Source organism: Erpetoichthys calabaricus, chromosome 7 (assembly GCF_900747795.2).
Source record: "Erpetoichthys calabaricus chromosome 7, fErpCal1.3, whole genome shotgun sequence".
Lineage (NCBI taxonomy): Eukaryota > Metazoa > Chordata > Cladistia > Polypteriformes > Polypteridae > Erpetoichthys > Erpetoichthys calabaricus.
In genome coordinates this window covers 50,144,528-50,164,500 of record NC_041400.2, presented here as the reverse complement: position 1 = coordinate 50,164,500, position 19,973 = coordinate 50,144,528, and the positions used below count along the sequence as shown (strand labels likewise).

Genomic DNA, 19,973 nt, shown 5'->3' with positions numbered 1-19,973 from the left:
CCACCACACTTAACTCTGAAGACAATATCTCTACTGTAAAGCACAGTGGTAGCAACTTCATGCTATGTGAATGTTGTGCCCTGTGTCCCATCCTCTAAGCACAGAAGAACAAACTGGATGTAGAGGCAAATCCTACAGGAAAACCAATAACCATGTGATGGAGAACTGGAACTTGGGAGAAGACTAATCTTTCAGCTGTCCTAAAACATAATATCAAAGCCACTCTGAAATAAACTGAAACAACAAAATAAGTCTTTAAGAGTGAACAATGTTTAAATTGAGAATATTGTGTACCAGTGGTCTCCATTCTACTAGGAGTCTAAGCAGTTTTGTTAAGAATAGGCAAGACCAGCAGTGTCCAGATGTGATAAGCTTGATATACTTAACCAAAATGATAAAGCTAGAAAGGGGTTTCCACCAAATTTTGACTTACGGCTGAATGCTAACATTTGTCTCTTTTTTTTAATACTTAAAATTGAAGTACTGAATATATAGAATTGTGTTTTCACTTTGAACATGTGAGTGTTTTTTTTTTTGTATTCATCAACTGCAAACAATCAAACTTTAATATGTTAAGATTTCATATTGCAACACACTAAAGTCTGAAAACGCCGACAGAGGGATAGAGACCCTGTACATTTTACCTTGTTTCAGCTAAGAAGTCGTCATATGGGATGGATCAGATTACCTTAAAAATTAACTGCACAAACACAGAACTAAGATTCTCACTGCCAACTGAATAAAAGAAAAAAAATATGATAAAGCATGGTAGCATTCTAGTAGGGCTGCTTTTAATCACTTTCCTCCTTCAACACCTTACTGCAGAGTACTTTTTGCAGCCTTTGTGTAACATTTATCCAACCCCCACACCTCCGCCTCCTGTCTTCACCACAGCCAAATAAACTCAATATGGGTTAAAAATCTGGCTCATTAGCTACTTCACTGCATTTGCACTATTGCTACATCTGGGGAGCAATTTATTTAACCCAACTCACTTGTGGCTGTTGTCCTTCAGAAGTGCCTCATAGTGGGTTACTCGCTGATGAATGTAAATAGCAGTGGACAACAGTACATGAAGGTTTTGAGCAGGGGCTTTCCAAGGAATTTCCTTGCTTCTCTCCTTTAGCCTTGTCTCAATGGCAGTTGTCACTTTTGTGCAGACCTCCACAAAGTCTGCCCTAATTTCCTGTAAACTGTCTTCTCTCCATGCCAGAGCAAGTGCAAGAAATGTGTCAAGTTCTTTCATGATGTCAGCACAAAACTGAAGCAGAAAAGAAAGGAATTACATAGAAAAATCATTCATGTTTAATTTATGCACACTTTTTGTAATAATACGCTCTAAGTAAAAGCATTGAGTAAATTACTGACAGTAAAAAAAAGTTAGATTGCACTTGAAAATAACTTGTTAATGCCATTTTAGAAAAATAACATATGGTTCCATTTTTGAGCATTTGGTAATCATTCATATTTCATATACAAAGTTGGATAAATCTAATATGAGGGTTAATTCCAATTTGTGTAAATCAAGCAAATAAATCTGAAAACAGAAAAATAACTGAGATTACTAAAATGTGTGCCAGGAATTGCAAAACTATCTTTAATGGCCCCATTTTGTCTATACTGAAATATATCCTCATTTTTCTGCAGCAACAAGAAACACCCTTTTGGCCAGATATAGAACTTTATAGACATTTCTACTGTAAATAATAAAAATGACTTATTCTTAGTACAGTATAAAAAACTTCTTAAACTGTTATGTGCAGGTATCTGTCTAAAACTAATATTCCAAAAATCTGAAACTCATTCATTATTAAGATGAATAAAAAACTCCGACTTTGAGTGACTACTTTCACCTACTTGCAATGGCACACAAACTCTATGAAACAGAAGGTTGTTCTTTTTTTAATCAGAGTTGATGTGGTCAGTTAAGTAGCAGAGGGGCTTCTTAATCAGTTTCAGCTGCTTTGGTGTTAATGAAATTAACAACAGTTGCACTAGAGGGGCAACAATGAGACAACCCCTAAAACAGGAATGGTTTAACAGGTGGAGGCCACTGATATTTTTCCCTCCTCATCATTTCTGACTGTTTTTTCACTAGTTTTGCATTTGGCTACAATCAGCGTCACTACTGGTAGCTTGAGGCGATACCTGGACCCTACAGAGGTTGCATGGGTAGTCCAACTTCTCCAGGATGGCACATCAATACGTGCCATTGCCAGGTTTGCTGTGTCTCCCAGTACAGTCTCAAATTGCAGGTGCAATGGGTCCTGGGTTCCTCCTGGTGCACAACAATGCCCGGTTTCATGTTGAGAGAGTATGCAGGCAGTTCCTGGAGGATGAAGGAATTGATACCAATGACTGGCCCCCACACTTGCCTGACCTAAATCCAATAGAACACCTCTGGGACATTATGTTTCAGTCCATCTGAAGCCACCAGGTTGCACCTCAGACTGTCCAGCAGCTCAGTGGTGCCCTGGTCCAGATCTGGGAGGAGATCCCCCAGGAAACCATCCGTCTTCTCATTAGGAGCATGCCCCAACATTGGCAGGGATGCATACAAGCATGTGGGGGCCATACAGACTGCTGAGTACAATCTTGAGTACCTGCAATGAAATTTCTGCAAAATGTGGCATCCTTTTATTCCTAACACATTTCCCAGTCCATATCAGCATAGATATCCAGCATGATTTTATTTCTCATTTATTTAATGAGATAAAATAAAGAGTATTTATTTACAACAAGCTCCTTTAAACAATTCTCTTTCTAATAATCAACCACAACAACAAATAAACCACACAAATCTTCCTCTTTCTCCACTTCTGCTGAGTGGCTCCTTTTTAAGCTGGACCCAGGAATGCTTCCAGTGCCATGTTATGTCTTCCTTGAAGCAATCCCAACTGCACCTCTCTCTCTCTCTCTCTCTCTCTCTATATATATATATATATATATATATATATATATACAGTATATATAGCAGCAAATACATTGACAGCAAACAATACCAAAGTAAATGAAAAGAACTCAAACCCAATACATCCCTGGTCTTGAGGCCACTTTAAATCCTTTCCTGGGATAATTTCTGGAAAAGCCACAGAGTCATTACCTGGGCTATGGAAGGTTTATGTTTGTTCCAGGAACACTACTATAAAACATCTTCTAGTTGTCTCTCAGTTTCTTTCAACCCTAAGCTTTCTGTTTCTTTAAAGTTCAAGGACTGTCAGGTAACATCATCAATACCTATTGCCTTTAGGAACCAATGAGATGCTGCCCTAAAGTGAAAACCTGCCAATCCTTGCAGAGTTTGCTCTGGAATGGTCAAACTGGTACCTGCCATTCCCCCTGTATTATATCCAGATGGCCTGTAGAAGGTCCAGAAGGTCTGCTCTCTCTGGCCTCACTCACACTCTAATGATAAGGCCAGGCCCTTGATATCTTCTGGGGAAGTTGCACATTTCTACTCAAACACAACTCCCTATTCTTCATCCTGGTGCACTTGCTTATTACCCTGTGAGGGCATCCTGCCCACTTACCCAAAGGCTTCTATGCCTCTCATGCCTTCTCTCTTTCTCTTTCCTGGTGGCTTTAAGCCACTCTGCAGTACAGTAATGAAGTCCTTACCCCAGCAGCTTCTTGCACCCCAGGCACCCCCTTTAAAATATGCATTGCACATTGCTTTAAAATAAACATGACTTCATTTCATTAAAATGTACTTTGTGCTTAGCTAATAAACAAGGAAGAATTTATGAATAGCACTGGAAAATGTTATTTCACAATAAAATAAAAAGAACATAAGAATGCATTTGTGCACATAATTGATTCAACAAGATGTCACCAAAACTTGTAATTATAAATGTTAGGGTATTTTGCAAAAAAAAAAAAGAAAAATTGATGACAGTACAAACAGCATAAGGTATTCACTTGACCCACACTGGGTTTGCACAAGTAGAACAGCTTCATATAGAAATTTCTTTGAGCTATTTAAATCCTGCACAATCTAAATTTAAATTTCATGGTTCAATGCATTATGAAACAAATCTGCACAAATTAGTCAATAAGCAATTTCATTTTCTTTTTGGAGCGATCAATGCTGAACAACATATGTCAGCTTTTTCATGCAAAGCACCAAACAATTCTTTCATTATTGGTTAATAATGAAGAAAATGTAACATTTCTCAAACAAATGCACACACTGTACTTGCTAAGCCTTATACTTTTATACTTTTTGATTTAAAGCACAAATACACAATTAATATTTGCCTTAGTGCCTATAATCTTAAACTCCAGTCTTTTATCAATAATTAACTTTAAATTTTGGCTAACATGGCAGCAAAGCCTGTAAGCTGTCACCTCACAGTACATAGGTCCTGACTTGATGACTGTTTTATTTGACTTGTGTGGGAAAATTGCATGTTGTCCATATACTCAAATGCCAGCACTGTGATACGCTAACATTTGATTGACAACTAGGAGGGTATGGGGCTTGGATTTATATGATCTGTACTGGTACACTTGAAAACACTACCAGTATGCAGCAAACACTGCCAACACACAACTGTTAAAAATTGAGAGATGCCAGTACTCCATATGGGTGCATACGGGCCCACTTCAAGTATTTTTAATACAATTATTCTTTTGTAGCTCTCTCCTGGGTGTGACGAGGATGGACAGGATTAGAAATGAGTACATTAGAGGGTCAGCTCAAGTTAGACGGTTGGGAGATAAAGTCAGAGAGGCAAGATTGTGTTTATTTGGACATGTGCAGAGGACAGATGCTGAGTATATTGGGAGAAGGATGCTAAGGATAGAGCTGCCAGGGAAGAGGAAAAGAGGAAGGCCTAAGAGAAGGTTTATGGATGTGGCGAGAAAGGACAGTCAGGTGATGGGTGTAACAGAACAAGATGCAGAGGACAGAAAGATATGGAAGAAAATAATCCGCTGTGGCGACCCCTAACGGGAGCAGTCGAACGAAGAAGAATTCTTTTGTAGCTCTCTCCATGATCTGTTTTTTTGTTACAGACCAAGCTTATTGCCTTGTTACGTGAAGTACTCCATAACAAGCATAATACAACTTTTATTTGTTTTTTGTTTTTAATATTAGCAATTTGTAGTTAGGTTTGAATTCTTTCTAAAAATGAAAACTTATAATTTACTACTGAATTAATGTAATATATTCAGAATAAAAGACTGGAATCTCAAATCAAAGCAGATGGATGTCAAAAGACACTGGGTTATTCTCACTTTCTGGTCACAGAATAACTAATATTTTAAAATCATAAATATGAAAGTCTCTTTTCATATAATCCACCAAATGGCCTTCAGAGCTTTCAATCACCAGCACCTTGAAGTGGAATTGAAGTGGAATTGATCCAAACGGCTAAAAGGTAAAAGGACTCTGTTATCCATTGCCAATTTACTAGACTGCCAAGACTTAAAATTTTTCTTAAGTTAAAAGAGGTAACCAAACACCCATCTCTTGCACATCCTGAAAAATGCAGCTGCCACAACAGGATTTTATAGCCTATAGCTTACATTCTCCTTTAATAAAAAAAGCTACTCTCACCATATGTGGAAGTTGCCATAACTCTAATAGATCAAGGTATGTCACATGCTAAAAAAATACATGCCGAGTATTATATGATATTTATATCTCAATATAAGTGAGTTATGTTGCACAAGATTTGGGCATAGTAAAAAATAATTTAACACATGACAAAGCCTACTGAATTTAATACTCCATTGGCTAAGCCTTTTTTCATAGATATCCATATCTTATTTAACACTTGTCTTTGTGTAGAGTCCAGATGATCTGAGAGTTAGGTTAAACTTTAATACTCTATAAAATATTCCCAGCCCAACAAAAAAAGAAAAAAAAACATTAAACATTTTTTTCAAGGTTATGTTTACATGGTACTTTTGCTGTAAAATTTATCTAAATTATTATTTCTTTTATATATATGTTAGGAGTCCCACTGATGGGCTTGTACCTTGTCCTGTTGGAGAGTTTGTTCCTATTTTTGCTAATTGCTGTTCTGGCTTCCTACAATCCCTATATTTAATTAAGCATGTTCAGTAAATGGAGGGATGTGTGAGTCATTGTCAGAGGGCTAGCTGTATTATTTAAAAACGTAAAAAAATACATTCAGATCAAGTTTAACCTTTTATATACTTTTCAAAGAAATCAGTGGAGTTATTGCTTGTCACATGTGCAGTACTAAGCTTGGTGAAATGACTTTTACATTAATTCTAGAAGGAATACAACAGAACTTGGAGGAGAGATGAGAAGATATTCCCTATTGACAGCTAAGATAATATTTTGTCAGGTTTTACTGTTCACATTCTGACATTTTGGCACAATGTGTCAAGCTGGTTATCCATAGGGGAAATCTTCAAATCTCTGCTTAGCATTATAGCACTTTTCCGCTAGAATCAATGTTTTAAGTCACAATGCCTGATCACGCCTTTAATACAATGCCAAAAAATGGCACAATAAAAGTATCAAAGAAGCATACCACATAAATGGCACGGTGCTTTATAGACTTTGTAATAATGCCAGCTTTTGCAGCAAAGTATTTCTGGTGAAGCCATATTTGAGATTAGGCACCCAATACAAAACCAAGAAAGTTAAAGGGTCTTTAAAAGCTAACAACCACTTACAAATATTTCCGTTAAAACTTTAATAAACATGATACTTGAGTTAACGAAAAAAAACATCAACACGATTTGGTGGTATTGGACTAAAGATTTGTGGTATTTGCCACTGACAAACTGAAAGAATGCCATCCTTTCTATCACAAGTAAAGTTAATTTTTATAGCCCAAATTCATATTTTTGCATTAAAATAAAGTCACTGTCCCACATGCATATCTTAAAAGAATGTTAATGGAGGTTGGAATCCAGATCGGCAATCAGGCTTAAAGATTTCTTTTCCAATCACCCCTTTGATGAGAAGGTACAAAGCTTGGATGTAGTACAGCCCATAGAACCTCATGGGCATACTCACTTGCCTACATCTAAACTGAAAATTGGGGAACCCAGACAAACCACAGGTGGGTGAGACATGATTTATGACAGTCCAAGACTCTCTAGGTGGACTAGAAGGCTGGCTGGGTGGCAAGGGAGATGAAGAAAAGTCAGTGAGAAAGATGTGTTGAGGGGAAAGTTGGCACACTTGAGTAAAAGGCAAATGACAGTTTAAGGGACTCAGAGATTGTTTGGTCTGATGAGACAAAAGCTTAGCTCTTTGGGGAGAACTTGAAGCATAATGTCTGGTCAAGACCGGGTCCTGCTCATCAACTGTGTAATACCATCCCTAGAGTGAAGCATGGTAGTGGCAGCATCACACTATGGAGGTGCACCTCAATGGCAGGGAGACTGGTCAGAATTGAGGGGAGGATGAATGCAGCCAAATACAGAGTAATCCATGAAGAAACCCTATTCCAGAATGCATGTAACCTCAGACTGAGGCGATGGTGCAGCAAAGACAACAGTGGTTTTGAAATGGGACAAGTCACTGACTGTTGCTTGGCTGGAAAGACGAAGCCCTGTCTTAAACCCTGTAGAACATCTGTGGAGAGACCTGAAGATGGCAGTTTATAGACACTTCCCATCCAATGTAGCGGAGTATGAAAGGATCTACCAGAAAGAATGGGATAAACTGCCCATATCTAGGTGTGCAAAGCTTGCACATACTTACCCAAAAAGACTCAAAGCTACAGTATAACTGCTGCAAAAGAGACTTCTATAATGTATTGAATTAAATGTCTAAATGCTTATAATAAATGATAAATTTCAGTTATTCATTTTCAATAAATTTGCAAATCTTTCTGAAAACATATTTTCACTTTGCCATTACGGGTTATTAAGTGTAGATTGATGGTCAAAAATGGCAAATTTACCCATTTAAAATTAAATCTACAACACAGTAAAGTGTGCAAAAACTGAAGGGGTCTGCATACTTTTTGAATCCATTGTAAAAAAGGTCTTAGCAAACAGAATTTACGAGATGTATCCAGGTGCAAATTCAGTATCAACCCTGAGAGCATCTCTGGGTGCTCCAACAACGATGAGGTTCATCTCACATTGATCAAGTTTTTACAGGTTAAAGAATGTCTGCCTTTAGTAAACTTGGTGTGATCTAATGAAATGAGAGAAGAAGTAACATTTTTAAAAGACTAGTGAAAATCTTTTCCAAGATATTAATGAGAGTATTTAACAAAGAAATGTACCTTTAGCATTCACATATAAAATATGTATTTTTTTAAATAAAAACATATGGGCAATTGGTGAAGTGTTTCTGGAAACGCCTTTTGTCTTAAAGCTTCTTATAAGATCAGATGCATTAGCATTAAAAATTCTTTTAAAAAACTGTTAACAGAACTTGGAGGGTTTCTAAGTTGACCAGAGGATTTCTGAATCTATATCTATTTTATTGCACAAAGATTTTTATTGAAAATATTACTAGTTGAACAGAGATCACACATCATCTGAGATGATGCAAGGAATAGCCTTGTGTTTTACCTCCTCTCCTAAATTCCGTGAGGAAACTGCAATCAATCTTTTGTTCAGCCCAACTTTTTCCTCCTTTTTAATCATTTTGACAATGAATTTAATGACATTCTGTTAATTTAACCACTTTATTATGCATAATGATGTTCTCGACTTACTAAAAAGGCTAGGCAAATATTTTTTGTGAAATTAATTAATGTGAATGATATTTACATGTAAGTGTTGCTTTCTTTTGTTGTTGGAATTCTTTGTCTTTTACATAAAGTGATACAGAAACATATCAAGTTTTATACTTTAGGATTAGATTAGATTAGAAAACCTTTACTAATCCCAAAGGGTAATTAGGGTTAGGAGTTAGGATTGGGGATGTAAACTAAAATATACAACACCCAAGTAAATAAGAATATTAATATATTTTTTAAATACCAACATAATTATTTTGAACTATTTTCTCAGATTTATATCAAAATGAAAATGAAGGTTAACTTTTCCTTGACTTGGAAAAGCACCTAGGGCTGATGTAATGTGTGTTTTATCATACAAAAACTGCAAAAAAGCAAGAGATACAAGCACTGCACAAAAGTGTAGCCTGCAAATATTTCTCTAATTTCATATTGTACATGTGAGAAAAAATTAAAACCTACCTTGCGAGAAGACTAACACTTCAGACATTTCGTTTAGCAAATACTACTAAAATTGTTTTAAAATGCTGTATATGCAGAGTACTAACTGCATACTTTTCTAACACATTTTTAAATTCTCGAAACCTAAAATGCTTACATTGCAAAAAGGCCCTCAGTTTTATTTCAATTAGGGAAGGGTCAGTCAGATCCTGCTGTGGCTGAAGGTTTTGATTGGGCCACTTTCCAAGTTCACTTACTAAATTATTTTAATTGACTTGTGTCACCACGAGTGCATGGGAGACGGTTTACAGGTTCTCCTCTGAACCAGGGGTTGCCGCTGTCCTCTGATGCTTCTCTCTTTTCTCACTCTACAGACCAGGGGCCTCATGTATAACGCCGTGCGTAGAACTCACACTACAACATGGCGTAAGCACAAAAGCGGGATTGTGCGTACGCACAGAAAAATCCAGATGCAGGAATCTGTGCGCACGCATACTTTCACGTTCTTCCACTACATAAATCCCGATCAGCGTGAAAAGTAACGTACGTGCACGCGCCTTCTGTCCCGCCCCAACTCCTCCCAGAATTACGCCTCTTTGAATATGCAAATCAATATAAATAGCCATCTGTGAAAAGACAATGGGAAAAGCACAGGGGAAAATATAAGAATTTCAGCGAATACCAAGTGGAGGCAAAGGAAAAACGTACTATTTGTTGGTTTAAACAGTGGTATAATCAACAAAAGAAAGTTTATCGAGTGACAGAGTGTCGGAAAAACTCGAAAGATCAAATTCACAAAGTCGCACAGTGCCCGAAATAAAAAAGAAATCACATATCAAAGTCGCTGTGAAAAGACGAGTCGTAGCCCACCGTCTGAGTGTCATATGAAAGCGTATTAGGGTACAAACAAAAAACATAGGCACACAGTGGGAAAAAAGCACGAAATGTCAACTTTAATCTCGAAATTTCCACTTTAATCACGTAGTTTATTTTGCCATTAAAGTAGAACATCATAAACTTCATCTTAAAATCGTTTATTTTACTAGTTTCTCAAGTAGCATGTTAAACGCTTTTTTCTGTGTTTGATCTTCTATGTGCTCTATGTGTGTGAATCACTATGTGCTTCCGTTCTTTCTCTTTCTCCGACAGGACACAGAATGCATTACATTCGAAATATTACAGCTCTCTGAATAATTAAAATACTGAGATGTATACGTGATATCATTTTCATGATGTTAGGAATGAAAGCATGTTATTAAACATGGAAACACGGTGGCGCAGTGATTGTTCATATCTCACGCAAGAGGCTTGCTGCACCATGTGCGACCTTCGATGAAATAATTTATTACAGAAGTACTGTCTCTTTCAAACGTACTAACCTCCAATTCCTGTCCATACTTTTCTTTCTCCAATCGCCACACAATCAGCTCTGTAATAGACGTTAAGCCATTTGTAAGCTTAGAACGCCGATTCTTCAAAACTTTTAAGGAACATTGAAATATCTTCGTAGTACATGTTTAATTATTCTATTCATCTATCCTTCCAGTGTCACGTCAGCACCAGCAAGAATACAGCGCAAGGCAGGAGCTATCCTTGAACTAGCTATACGCTGCGGCACCGTGTCCTCACATGTTTAATTATTAACAATACAGATTATTTAAATGAAGTTAAAAGTTTTATCTGTATACTATAAGCAACATATTTTGCTGCATTTCACCTTAAAAATGATATTGTCATCATACGCGCTTTATAAAGTAGCGCAGGTTGTGCAATATTATAACTGTAGTGTAAGTTTACAGTGAGGTGATTGTACTTATAAGTATACACAGTTCTACAAGGAGCACTTGATGGACTGATTGAGTGCGTTTAGAGTTCTTGGGATGAAACTGTTTCTGAAACGCGAGGTCCGTACAGGAAAGGCTTTGACGCTTTTTGCCGTGGTTGAGGTAGTGTGTACTTGAAACTGTATACCGATAATTCTCTTTCCGATCATCTGCTGCTGTGATTCACACTCAGATACAGTGATATAAATACTCCGAGTAGTGCAGTGAGAGTAATATGGAAAAAGATGATCCGCAGTGGCAACCCTTAACGGGAGCAGCAAAAAGAAGAACAAGATGCAGTGAGCGTAACAACGCTAAAGCAGTTATGGTATTTGGAATACTATGGCTATTCCCTGGCCCATTATATTGCTGCAGGTTAATTACAATCAGATGCATTACACTAATAAACAATATGCAGTTAATTTCAGTGTATTTATAAAGCCGCGTCAGGAATGTGGAGCTAAGAAAGAAAGGATGAGCACACAGGAACAGTAGTTTGACCATTCTGTGGACCATTATATTGTTACAGGTTAATTACAATCAGATGCATTAAATTTATGAACGATATGCGGTTAATTTCAGTGTATTTGATAAAGCCGCCGTCGTGGATGTGGATCTAAGAAAGGGTAACCACACAGGAACAGTAGCACTGCTTTGACACTGGGTGCCGCCAGTCTGCAAAACCGAGCAGAGAAATTACGTACGCCAAGGTATGAGTTACCGTGGAAATGTGCGTGGCTTTACGCCAAGTTTAGGTTTTATACATCGCGATTTGAGCGTGGAAAGGTTCGTACGCAGCATTTCTGTGCGTACTCACCGTTTATACATGAGGCCCCAGAAGAAGAGCTCACCTCCTAATGATACAATTTCCACATTACAAGAATTTGCAGCGACATGAAGTAATTTCCGGTTCCAGTCCCCAGATCCCTCTTCTTCCTGTTTCTCAACTATATATCCGCCATTTTTCTAACCAATGCAGTTCTGTTTTGGACTCCAGTCTGTAAAAACATTTATTTTTCAATTTTGCACAATACTTCAAGTATACGGGGATGGTTTACCCAAACCTATATTATTGTTTCTATCTCTCATTTACTTGCTGTTAATGACTCAAAACCCTTAATGTTTCTTTTTTTCCTTAACTAGCAGCAAAACAAAAAGCAAAATAGTTACAATCTCTGTGCAGTAAATAAACTTGATTAAGAAATTTAAACATTAATTATTCTTCTTGATCACAGACTCCTATCTTAATTTGGCAGCACAGAAAGAAATGCCAAATATTTCAAGCTTGAATTTTATAATTGAAAATATGTGGGAACAATATTGTAGTTAATTGCTTGGATCAGTTACTTCTTCTGAAATGCTGAACAGATTCTGCACATTTTTCCCTACAAACATCCACTTTGCTCTGTTAACATTTAATGATGCTCTATATGCTGTCACCTAAGACTACATGTTTTGTTCCGCATGCCATTCAATTAAACTGCAATTTCAGCTGTTATTCCAACAGGACGATAATTAAAAATAATTTGAAAGTCCTAATCAAGGACACCATTATTTTAATTAAAGACATAATTCAGTGATTAAGAGATATGATGAAAGAAAAAAATAGCAAAATCAGTGGCTTAGATTAGGATTTGAAAAACTATATACTATAAAGTGAAATATCAGCTTTCTTTCTATTCTCATCATGGCAGAGTGCCAAGAATGGCAACACTTATTTGCTCATGGCAAAATTTCACAAACTAAATAGGGAACAGCAGTGTTGCACTGCATTACAATTTCTTATTTTACTATTATTATTTTCTCAAACATTCTCTTTTTATTTTTCATAAATTAAAAATCTGACTGATTTAGGCTAATTACCGTTAATGTAACAAAACATTAAATCTGTTATTTACTCTCCAAGAATTTCAAAAGTTGATGTTGAAGCTGTTAAGCACCACCTAATTAGTTTTGAGTAAATTGATGGGAAAACGTGATTACATAATACTCTGAAAGAAACTGTGTTATAATGCATAGCTCTGATTAAAGAAATGTCTTTCAAAGTTTTGAGATACTCATGGTGAATCCTTAATCACCTTTAAGACCTTCAGTGCTTATGAGAGTTTTTCTTAGAAGCTCCTTTGCTGCCAGAATTCAAATATACCAAAAAACACCTCATGTATATCAAATTCTACAAGAGAGTTTTTTTATATTATGCAGAGTGCCATCTTGGAACACATGACTTTAAAAATACTAAGCATTCAGTAATTTGTAAAAGAAATACTATGTGCTGTACTTGATCATATAATGTCCTTCAGCCATGGTGTACTTGTCAGTGATGATGGAATATGTTAGTTACTGCAAGGACCTGGATTAGAGCATGCTATAAAATAAGGTCTAGACACAAAATAGAAAAGTGGAACATACTGTATGTCATGTTGCATATGCAGAAAAATACTTGAAATTAAATAAACAACATGAAACCAAAAAGATTCTGAGAAATGACAGCATTAGTTGAACACCAACAGATGCACATCTACTGTACATTATATTTGTACACTATAATATACACATTTTGTACTATCAATCATTTAATCAGTAAAAATGATCTCAGAAAACAGCCAGGCAGACAAGCAAAAGTAAAATTAGTGTCAAGCACAACATCAAGAAAATAAATATGAAACCAATAAATGCAATGTTTAAAAACAGAAAACAAGCTTTAACTCAAAATATAAATGCTCTAGTGGATCAAGTACCAAGAGGGCACTTGACAATTTTGTCAAAATATTAAAATAATTGGTCAATAAGGAGGAAGTAATCACCTCACACAATGAGAACCTGTCAATCAAGACAAGGGCATGGCAGGGAGAGTGAATGCAGAGTCAAGTCAACTTTATTTGTAAAGTGCTTTTAAAACAACTACAGTTGACCAAAGTGCTAAAAAAGATAAAAGTAAACACAGACATAGAATATACAATAAATAATAAAGAAAAGACCAGTCAAGACAAAACTAACAAACTTCCAACAGAGAACAAGCAGCTTAAAAAGAAGTTTTTAAAAGGAATTTAAGAACTTTATCTGTAAGTGCAGGTGAAGTATTAAGGAGACAATTCCAGGTACTTGGAGCAACTATATCAAAGGCACAATCATCTTAGTGCTTTAGTTGCATTCAGGCACAGATAATAAGAGACAGTCTGAAGATCTTCAGTAAGTAATCTACAGGTGGAGTGAGGACAAAGGTGATTAGTGATAGATGAGTAAGAAAAGCATTTAAAAACAAACAATACATTTTTAAAATGTATCACATAGCTAAAGCAGGTGCTAGCATATGACCTATGCACAAGTATATTATACCAAGAGGCAGAGGGTGAAAAAATCATTACCCAAGGCTCACCTCTGAAAACAAGAGTCATTAGAATGGTGCAACTTCAGAGAATAGTTGTCTATAAAATGTTCTGTAGGGACTCAACCAATCATGGTTTTTACAAGGCCCAAGAAATTCATTCATTGGAAGGGTTACAGGATCAGTGTCTCATGAGATACTACCACTAGCGACAGTTTGAGAAGAATAAGCCAGTAATTTTTTCATGGCAAAATGAAAGGCAATGCTGCAAGTAGTTACTTAGACAGGACATGACGTACTGGTACACGCAGCTCAAAACAGGTGAACTTGTACTCAGAACTGAACAAGAACTGAAAGACTGACAGAAATAAACTCTAAATAGAAAACAAAAAGTTATCAAAAACAATGTAAACACCTGAAAATACTGTAGGTTATGAAGATATAAGCTGAGCAAACAGATTTTGTGCTTCAGATGTGTGCTTAAATAAAACTAATTGATTAACAGGGAATGCTACAGTACAACAGTGTCTGTGTGGAGGAAGGTTTTGAGCTCCTCTTCAGTCCCTTTCTTTTGTGTAACATTTTTCCATGGCCCTGTCTCTACTTGTTACTTCCCAGACAGTATGTATTTGACAGACAGTAAGTGCCAAAACAATAAGCACCTCGACACCAGCTTTTAGAGTGAGGAAATCAAGCAATGGGACTAGAAAGCAGAGAACTACTCCTGTTAAGCCTAGCAAGTACAGCCTGCTGTAGATTGTTTACAGACCTGGATGAGCAGAAAATGAGAGGAGATGGATGGCACCAAGTAGGGAAAACAATAATATATATTATTTAGAAGCCATAATCCAAAAAGTGGAAGGTGATCAATATATAAGACAGGCAAAAAAATTAAATAAACTTTCAAATAAGAGAAGAAAAAATATACACAAATGTCAAAAACACTGAATCAAGAAAAAAACAGAGAAAAAACACAACTAAGGGATTTTAAGTGACTAAAAGGGATGTTACACGTGTGTGAATGGGGGATATCTTTAGGGCTTATAGGCTACTGGTAATTCCACTTCCAGTCGGGGGTTGGCATTGTCATTCACCCTTCCCCCTTTTTTGCCCTTAGACTAAAAGAATAACAGTATGAAGATTTATGATATCACTTCCACTTCCATCAATGAACCCACCTTTTTCACCCAGGCTCCGGAAGAAGGGCAGTCAGTAGACATGTATCTGAAAAGGCGTCATACTGCAGTGCTGGCTGACATTTGCCAAAACAGCTACCAATTAAATGGAGGTCATTATCCTGTCCCCCAACTTGCCATTGTTGAGCTTTGCTTTCTTTTACAGGGTACAGAGCTAGAACCAAGTGGTCTAGTTTGGCATCTCTTGTTTATTTGCCTTGCCCTTCTAATAATGGGACGGTAGCAATGTAAAACATGTATTTAGTAACAAATAAGGATGTGGTGCAAATTGCACATAAAATGAGATAAAAGAAATGGAGCTCCACCAGCCAAATTGACAACCAGAGACAATGCTACCTAGGAGATAAAGCATGACCAGGAGACAGAAAGCCAACAGCATGCATCACTGTCTGGTTTGGGAAGTGTAGTGTCTCTAACCACATGGTCCAATAATAGTTAGTGCACACCACACAAAAGATCATTGGGACCTCTCTACACTCCAATAAAGACATCTTTATCAAGTGTTGTTTCCACAAAGCCTACAACATTGAGAAAGACAGCATCCACCTTTTTCATTATTTCTTTGTCCTACCTCCATCTGGCAGAAAGTACCATAGCATCTGAATCAGTTCTGCCAGGTTCTGTAACAGCTTCTACCCCTTGGCTGTCCGTATTCTGAACTCTGTGCAACCCCCTCTCCTCAGAGGTTGACAGTCTATTCACAGGAAAAGTCCATTAACAAGCCCATTTTTCACTTCTATCTCTTGAGAATGTTTTACCACTTATCATTACAGTATATTACTGTCAATCAGTCATTTTCTAACCTACTTAGTCCTGAACAGGATCATGGGGGTCTGCAGGATCCTATCCTAGCTAGCACAGGGTGCAAGGCATGAACAAACCCTCTAGAGCATGCCAAACCATCACAGGGTGAACACACAAACACCCCACAACCACACACTAGGGCCAATTTAGGATTGCCAATTCACCCAGCCTGCATGTCTTTGGACTGTGGGAGGAAACCCATGCAGCCACAAGAAGAACATGCAAACTCTCTGCAGGGACCCAGGACGCAAACCCTGGTCTCTTTACCACTGCTCCAGCCCTTATTTTATTATAGTTCAACTTAATTTTACAATGAAATTACTATAGGTAGAGGAAGAAACAACAAACATGGATGCTCAACATGCCCAAACAAGGTGAAAAAGTGTATAGCCACTAAGGCTTTAGGTTACATTGCATAAGCAGAGTTACAAAAGTAAAAGGCAGAATCCACTCTGATAACTCCATGATGTCCCTTCACAAATGATTGCCATTTTAGGGCATATGAGAAGAATGGCTCACAAGAGTAAGGATTTCTTCAGGAACATTATTGTTACAGTGGGGGAAATAATTATTTGATCCCCTGAATTTGTAAATTTGCACATGGGCACACAGACAATCTGTGGGACCCAGAAATCTGGCTTGGTTGTAAGGGATCAAATACTTATTTCACTCAATGACATCAATTTTTAACTTTAATGTAATGTGTTTTTTCTGGATTTTTGGTTGATATTCTGTCTCTCTCCATTAAAATGAAATTACCATATAGTAGAGACTGTTCATTTCTTTGTAAGTGAGCAAACTTAGAAATTGAGCATGGGATCAAATAATTGTTTCCCCCACTGTACTTTAGAATGTAACCATTAAGTAAACCGGCAATGATGTCATCTTCTCTGGCCAGTGTGGTGTAGTGGCTAAGGTACTGAAGCCCTAACTTCAATGATAGTGGATTCAGCCACTGCCTCTGCCTCACTGTGTGGAGCTGAGCAAGTTAGTTTTCATTCCTGGAAACCGCCTATAATAATTGTGCTATTTCTCGATCTTGTATAGTGCGCCATCTTGAAAAAGACATAGATAGATAGATAGATAGATAGATAGATAGATAGATAGATAGATAGATAGATAGATAGATAGATAGATAGATAGATAGATAGATAGATAGATAGATAGATAATTTAGCTATATAATAATAACAATACTTACTTGCATATACCTCCAGATTCTTCCAGTTTGGTGACGTGACAGTGAGTTATAAGTATAGTAGATTGTTCATTTAGCAATATGTTGGTAAGATTAAAATTTCAAAACATACTGATCTGCAGTGAATTTTATGAGAACCTAGTGGCTTTTAAATTGTATATTACATAGGTTCTTAAGTAACGTGTCTTGTTAGATTTTGTGTTGCCCAAAGTGGCGATTCACAGCTGTAATAATCAATGGAAAAGGGTTGTGTACGGTTTGGGGAGAGTTTTGCGAAGGGTCGCTGCTGACATTTTAAGCAAATGCCACTGCACCTCTACATTGTACATCAGAGATTCTTCAAGGGAGGGGAATGACTGTCAGTGTCAATTCCCCAAGGGGGATACCCCCCTCCATCCTGGATGATACTGTGTCTCAAAGACAAAAAAAGGGAAGAATGGGTTGTGAAATAAAATGTTTAAGAACCACTTCTATATTGTATTGTTTTTGTTATTTTTTCATACTAGGGGGCTTTGCCCCCTGCTTGCTTCGCTCACCAACCCCCCGGCCTGCACTACGCGCCAGCCACTTTGCATCTCTGCTGCTCACGTATGTGGATTTCACTTTCACAAAACAACAAATCTTAATTCTTGCGCATAAGCCTCTTTAAATTTCTTGGGACAAAGTGTCATCTCGTGTGACTTGAAATTATCTCATATAGAAATCCAAGGAAACTTCTTTGTCCGTGTTTTTCAGATTAATTTTGTGTAAAGTACGATACTCTTGGGTGTATGGATTTGTATCCATTATTGGCTGTAGAATTTCTACTATGTTTGATTGTTTAACTCTTTCGATTCTTTGTTGTGTCGCTTCTCTGTGATCATAATTATAAACCTGTCTGAATTGTGTTTTCTTTGAAATTAAACTTGTAGTAGCTTTAATTGTTGTGGGACCACAGATTCTCATAGCATATGGTCCTGAACAGTGTAAATCAACTTTTTGAGCATTGACTAATGTGACTGAGAACAGATTATTGTAGATTTGGATATTTTGCCTGAAGCGTTTGTGGAATTCAATTTCACCAAATAACAAATCTTTTATTTCTCGCGGATATGTCTCTTCAGTGGAAAGAAACACTATGTTTCCCTGATGAAAAGATGAATTAGACGATCTACAAGTCTCCAACTTAAACTTTAAAGCCGAACAATACGTCAAATCACCTATGTCCATATATTCAATCTCTTTTTGCTGTTCCATTATTTCACCGAGTAATAATTTCCGTTTGTTTGCACCAACGTTTTTGAACCTCTTTACGATGTTCTACTCTTTGTCTTTTATTTCTGGCCCTGGGCGTGGTTAAATCTCTTGGCACAAAGTCTCCTTTGTCATCTACTCTTTGTCTTTTATTTCCCACCCCAGGCGTGGTTAAATCTCTTGGCACAAAATCTTGTCTCTCAGGACTTGAAATTATCTCTCTGAAAAAGTCACATCTTGTCTTGTCCCAGGATTTTTTTATATAATAGAGAAATATTGGAAACATAATCATTTTATTTATTTGCTATCCCAATCATTTATTGATTTAAGTCTCATATGTGGCTAGTTGTGCTATAATCTGCCATTACCACAGCCATTGTTGTAATATGTGTTTTAGGTTAATTGGTCACTCTAAATAGGATGTGTGTGGGTGTGTGCTTGAATGGGCTCTGTCATGGAGTGGTGGCTCACCTAGGGCTGGTACCTTCCTTGTGCTGGTGCTGTCAGGACAGGCTTTGGCTACTCACAACCATGAATTGGAATGAGCAGTTTTGAGAATGTTATGTTATGATGTATAATTTTCTGCTTGCAATGGTATAATAAATGTGTTTCAAGATTTGTCAGGTAAAGAAGACAGATGTTTTGAAGTAAGGTTGTTATACTCTTCCTTATAGTGCCGGTGAATGGCAACATGTTGCATGTAAATATGCACATGGAAGTGAATATTTCACTGTACTCTGTACACACGGAAATAATGACCATATAAATCTGTAAACCTACAGTATAAAAATATGTGTTATCACTTAAACAGTGTGCAAATGGCACATGTCTGTTAGCCTGATCAAAGAAAAGAATAATGAATTTAGTTAAAAATCTGGGAGAAAAGAAAAATTAAAATATATTAAGAGTGAGGACTGTCCATGACTTTAAGTATTTAAGCATGTGCAATCTTTTTCAATTTATCAAGACTGGGGCTGAATAGAGGTCAGATATGTTTGGTTCAGTCCTTTGTTAAATTTATCAATTTAAATTAAGAGAGAGCAAATCAGTACTTTAAGTAATTTGTGATTATTACTAAATTAGACTGAATGTTCAGTTCACCTTTGTGTGCAGCAAAATCAATCATTAGACCAATCTAGACAAGAACAGCACATTCAGTCCAACAAAGCTCACCAGTCCTATCCACTTAACTCTTCTAAAGCTGCATCAAGTCTAGTAATCAAACAGGATGAAGGTTGTATGCAGAATCACGTAGTCACCTCACAAA

General features: G+C 36.9%; 1 protein-coding gene across 2 annotated transcripts in view; it reads right to left on the bottom strand.

The window, feature by feature from the left end:
• kiaa0825 (KIAA0825 ortholog) overlaps window positions 1-19,973 on the bottom strand; it is a 537,179-nt gene that overhangs the window by 437,276 nt on the left and 79,930 nt on the right. For both annotated transcript variants that reach the window (XM_051930183.1, XM_051930184.1), the window contains exon 7: window positions 996-1,261. In XM_051930183.1, coding sequence (XP_051786143.1) covers window positions 996-1,261 — 266 coding nt within the window. The remainder of the gene's footprint in view (window positions 1-995; window positions 1,262-19,973) is intronic.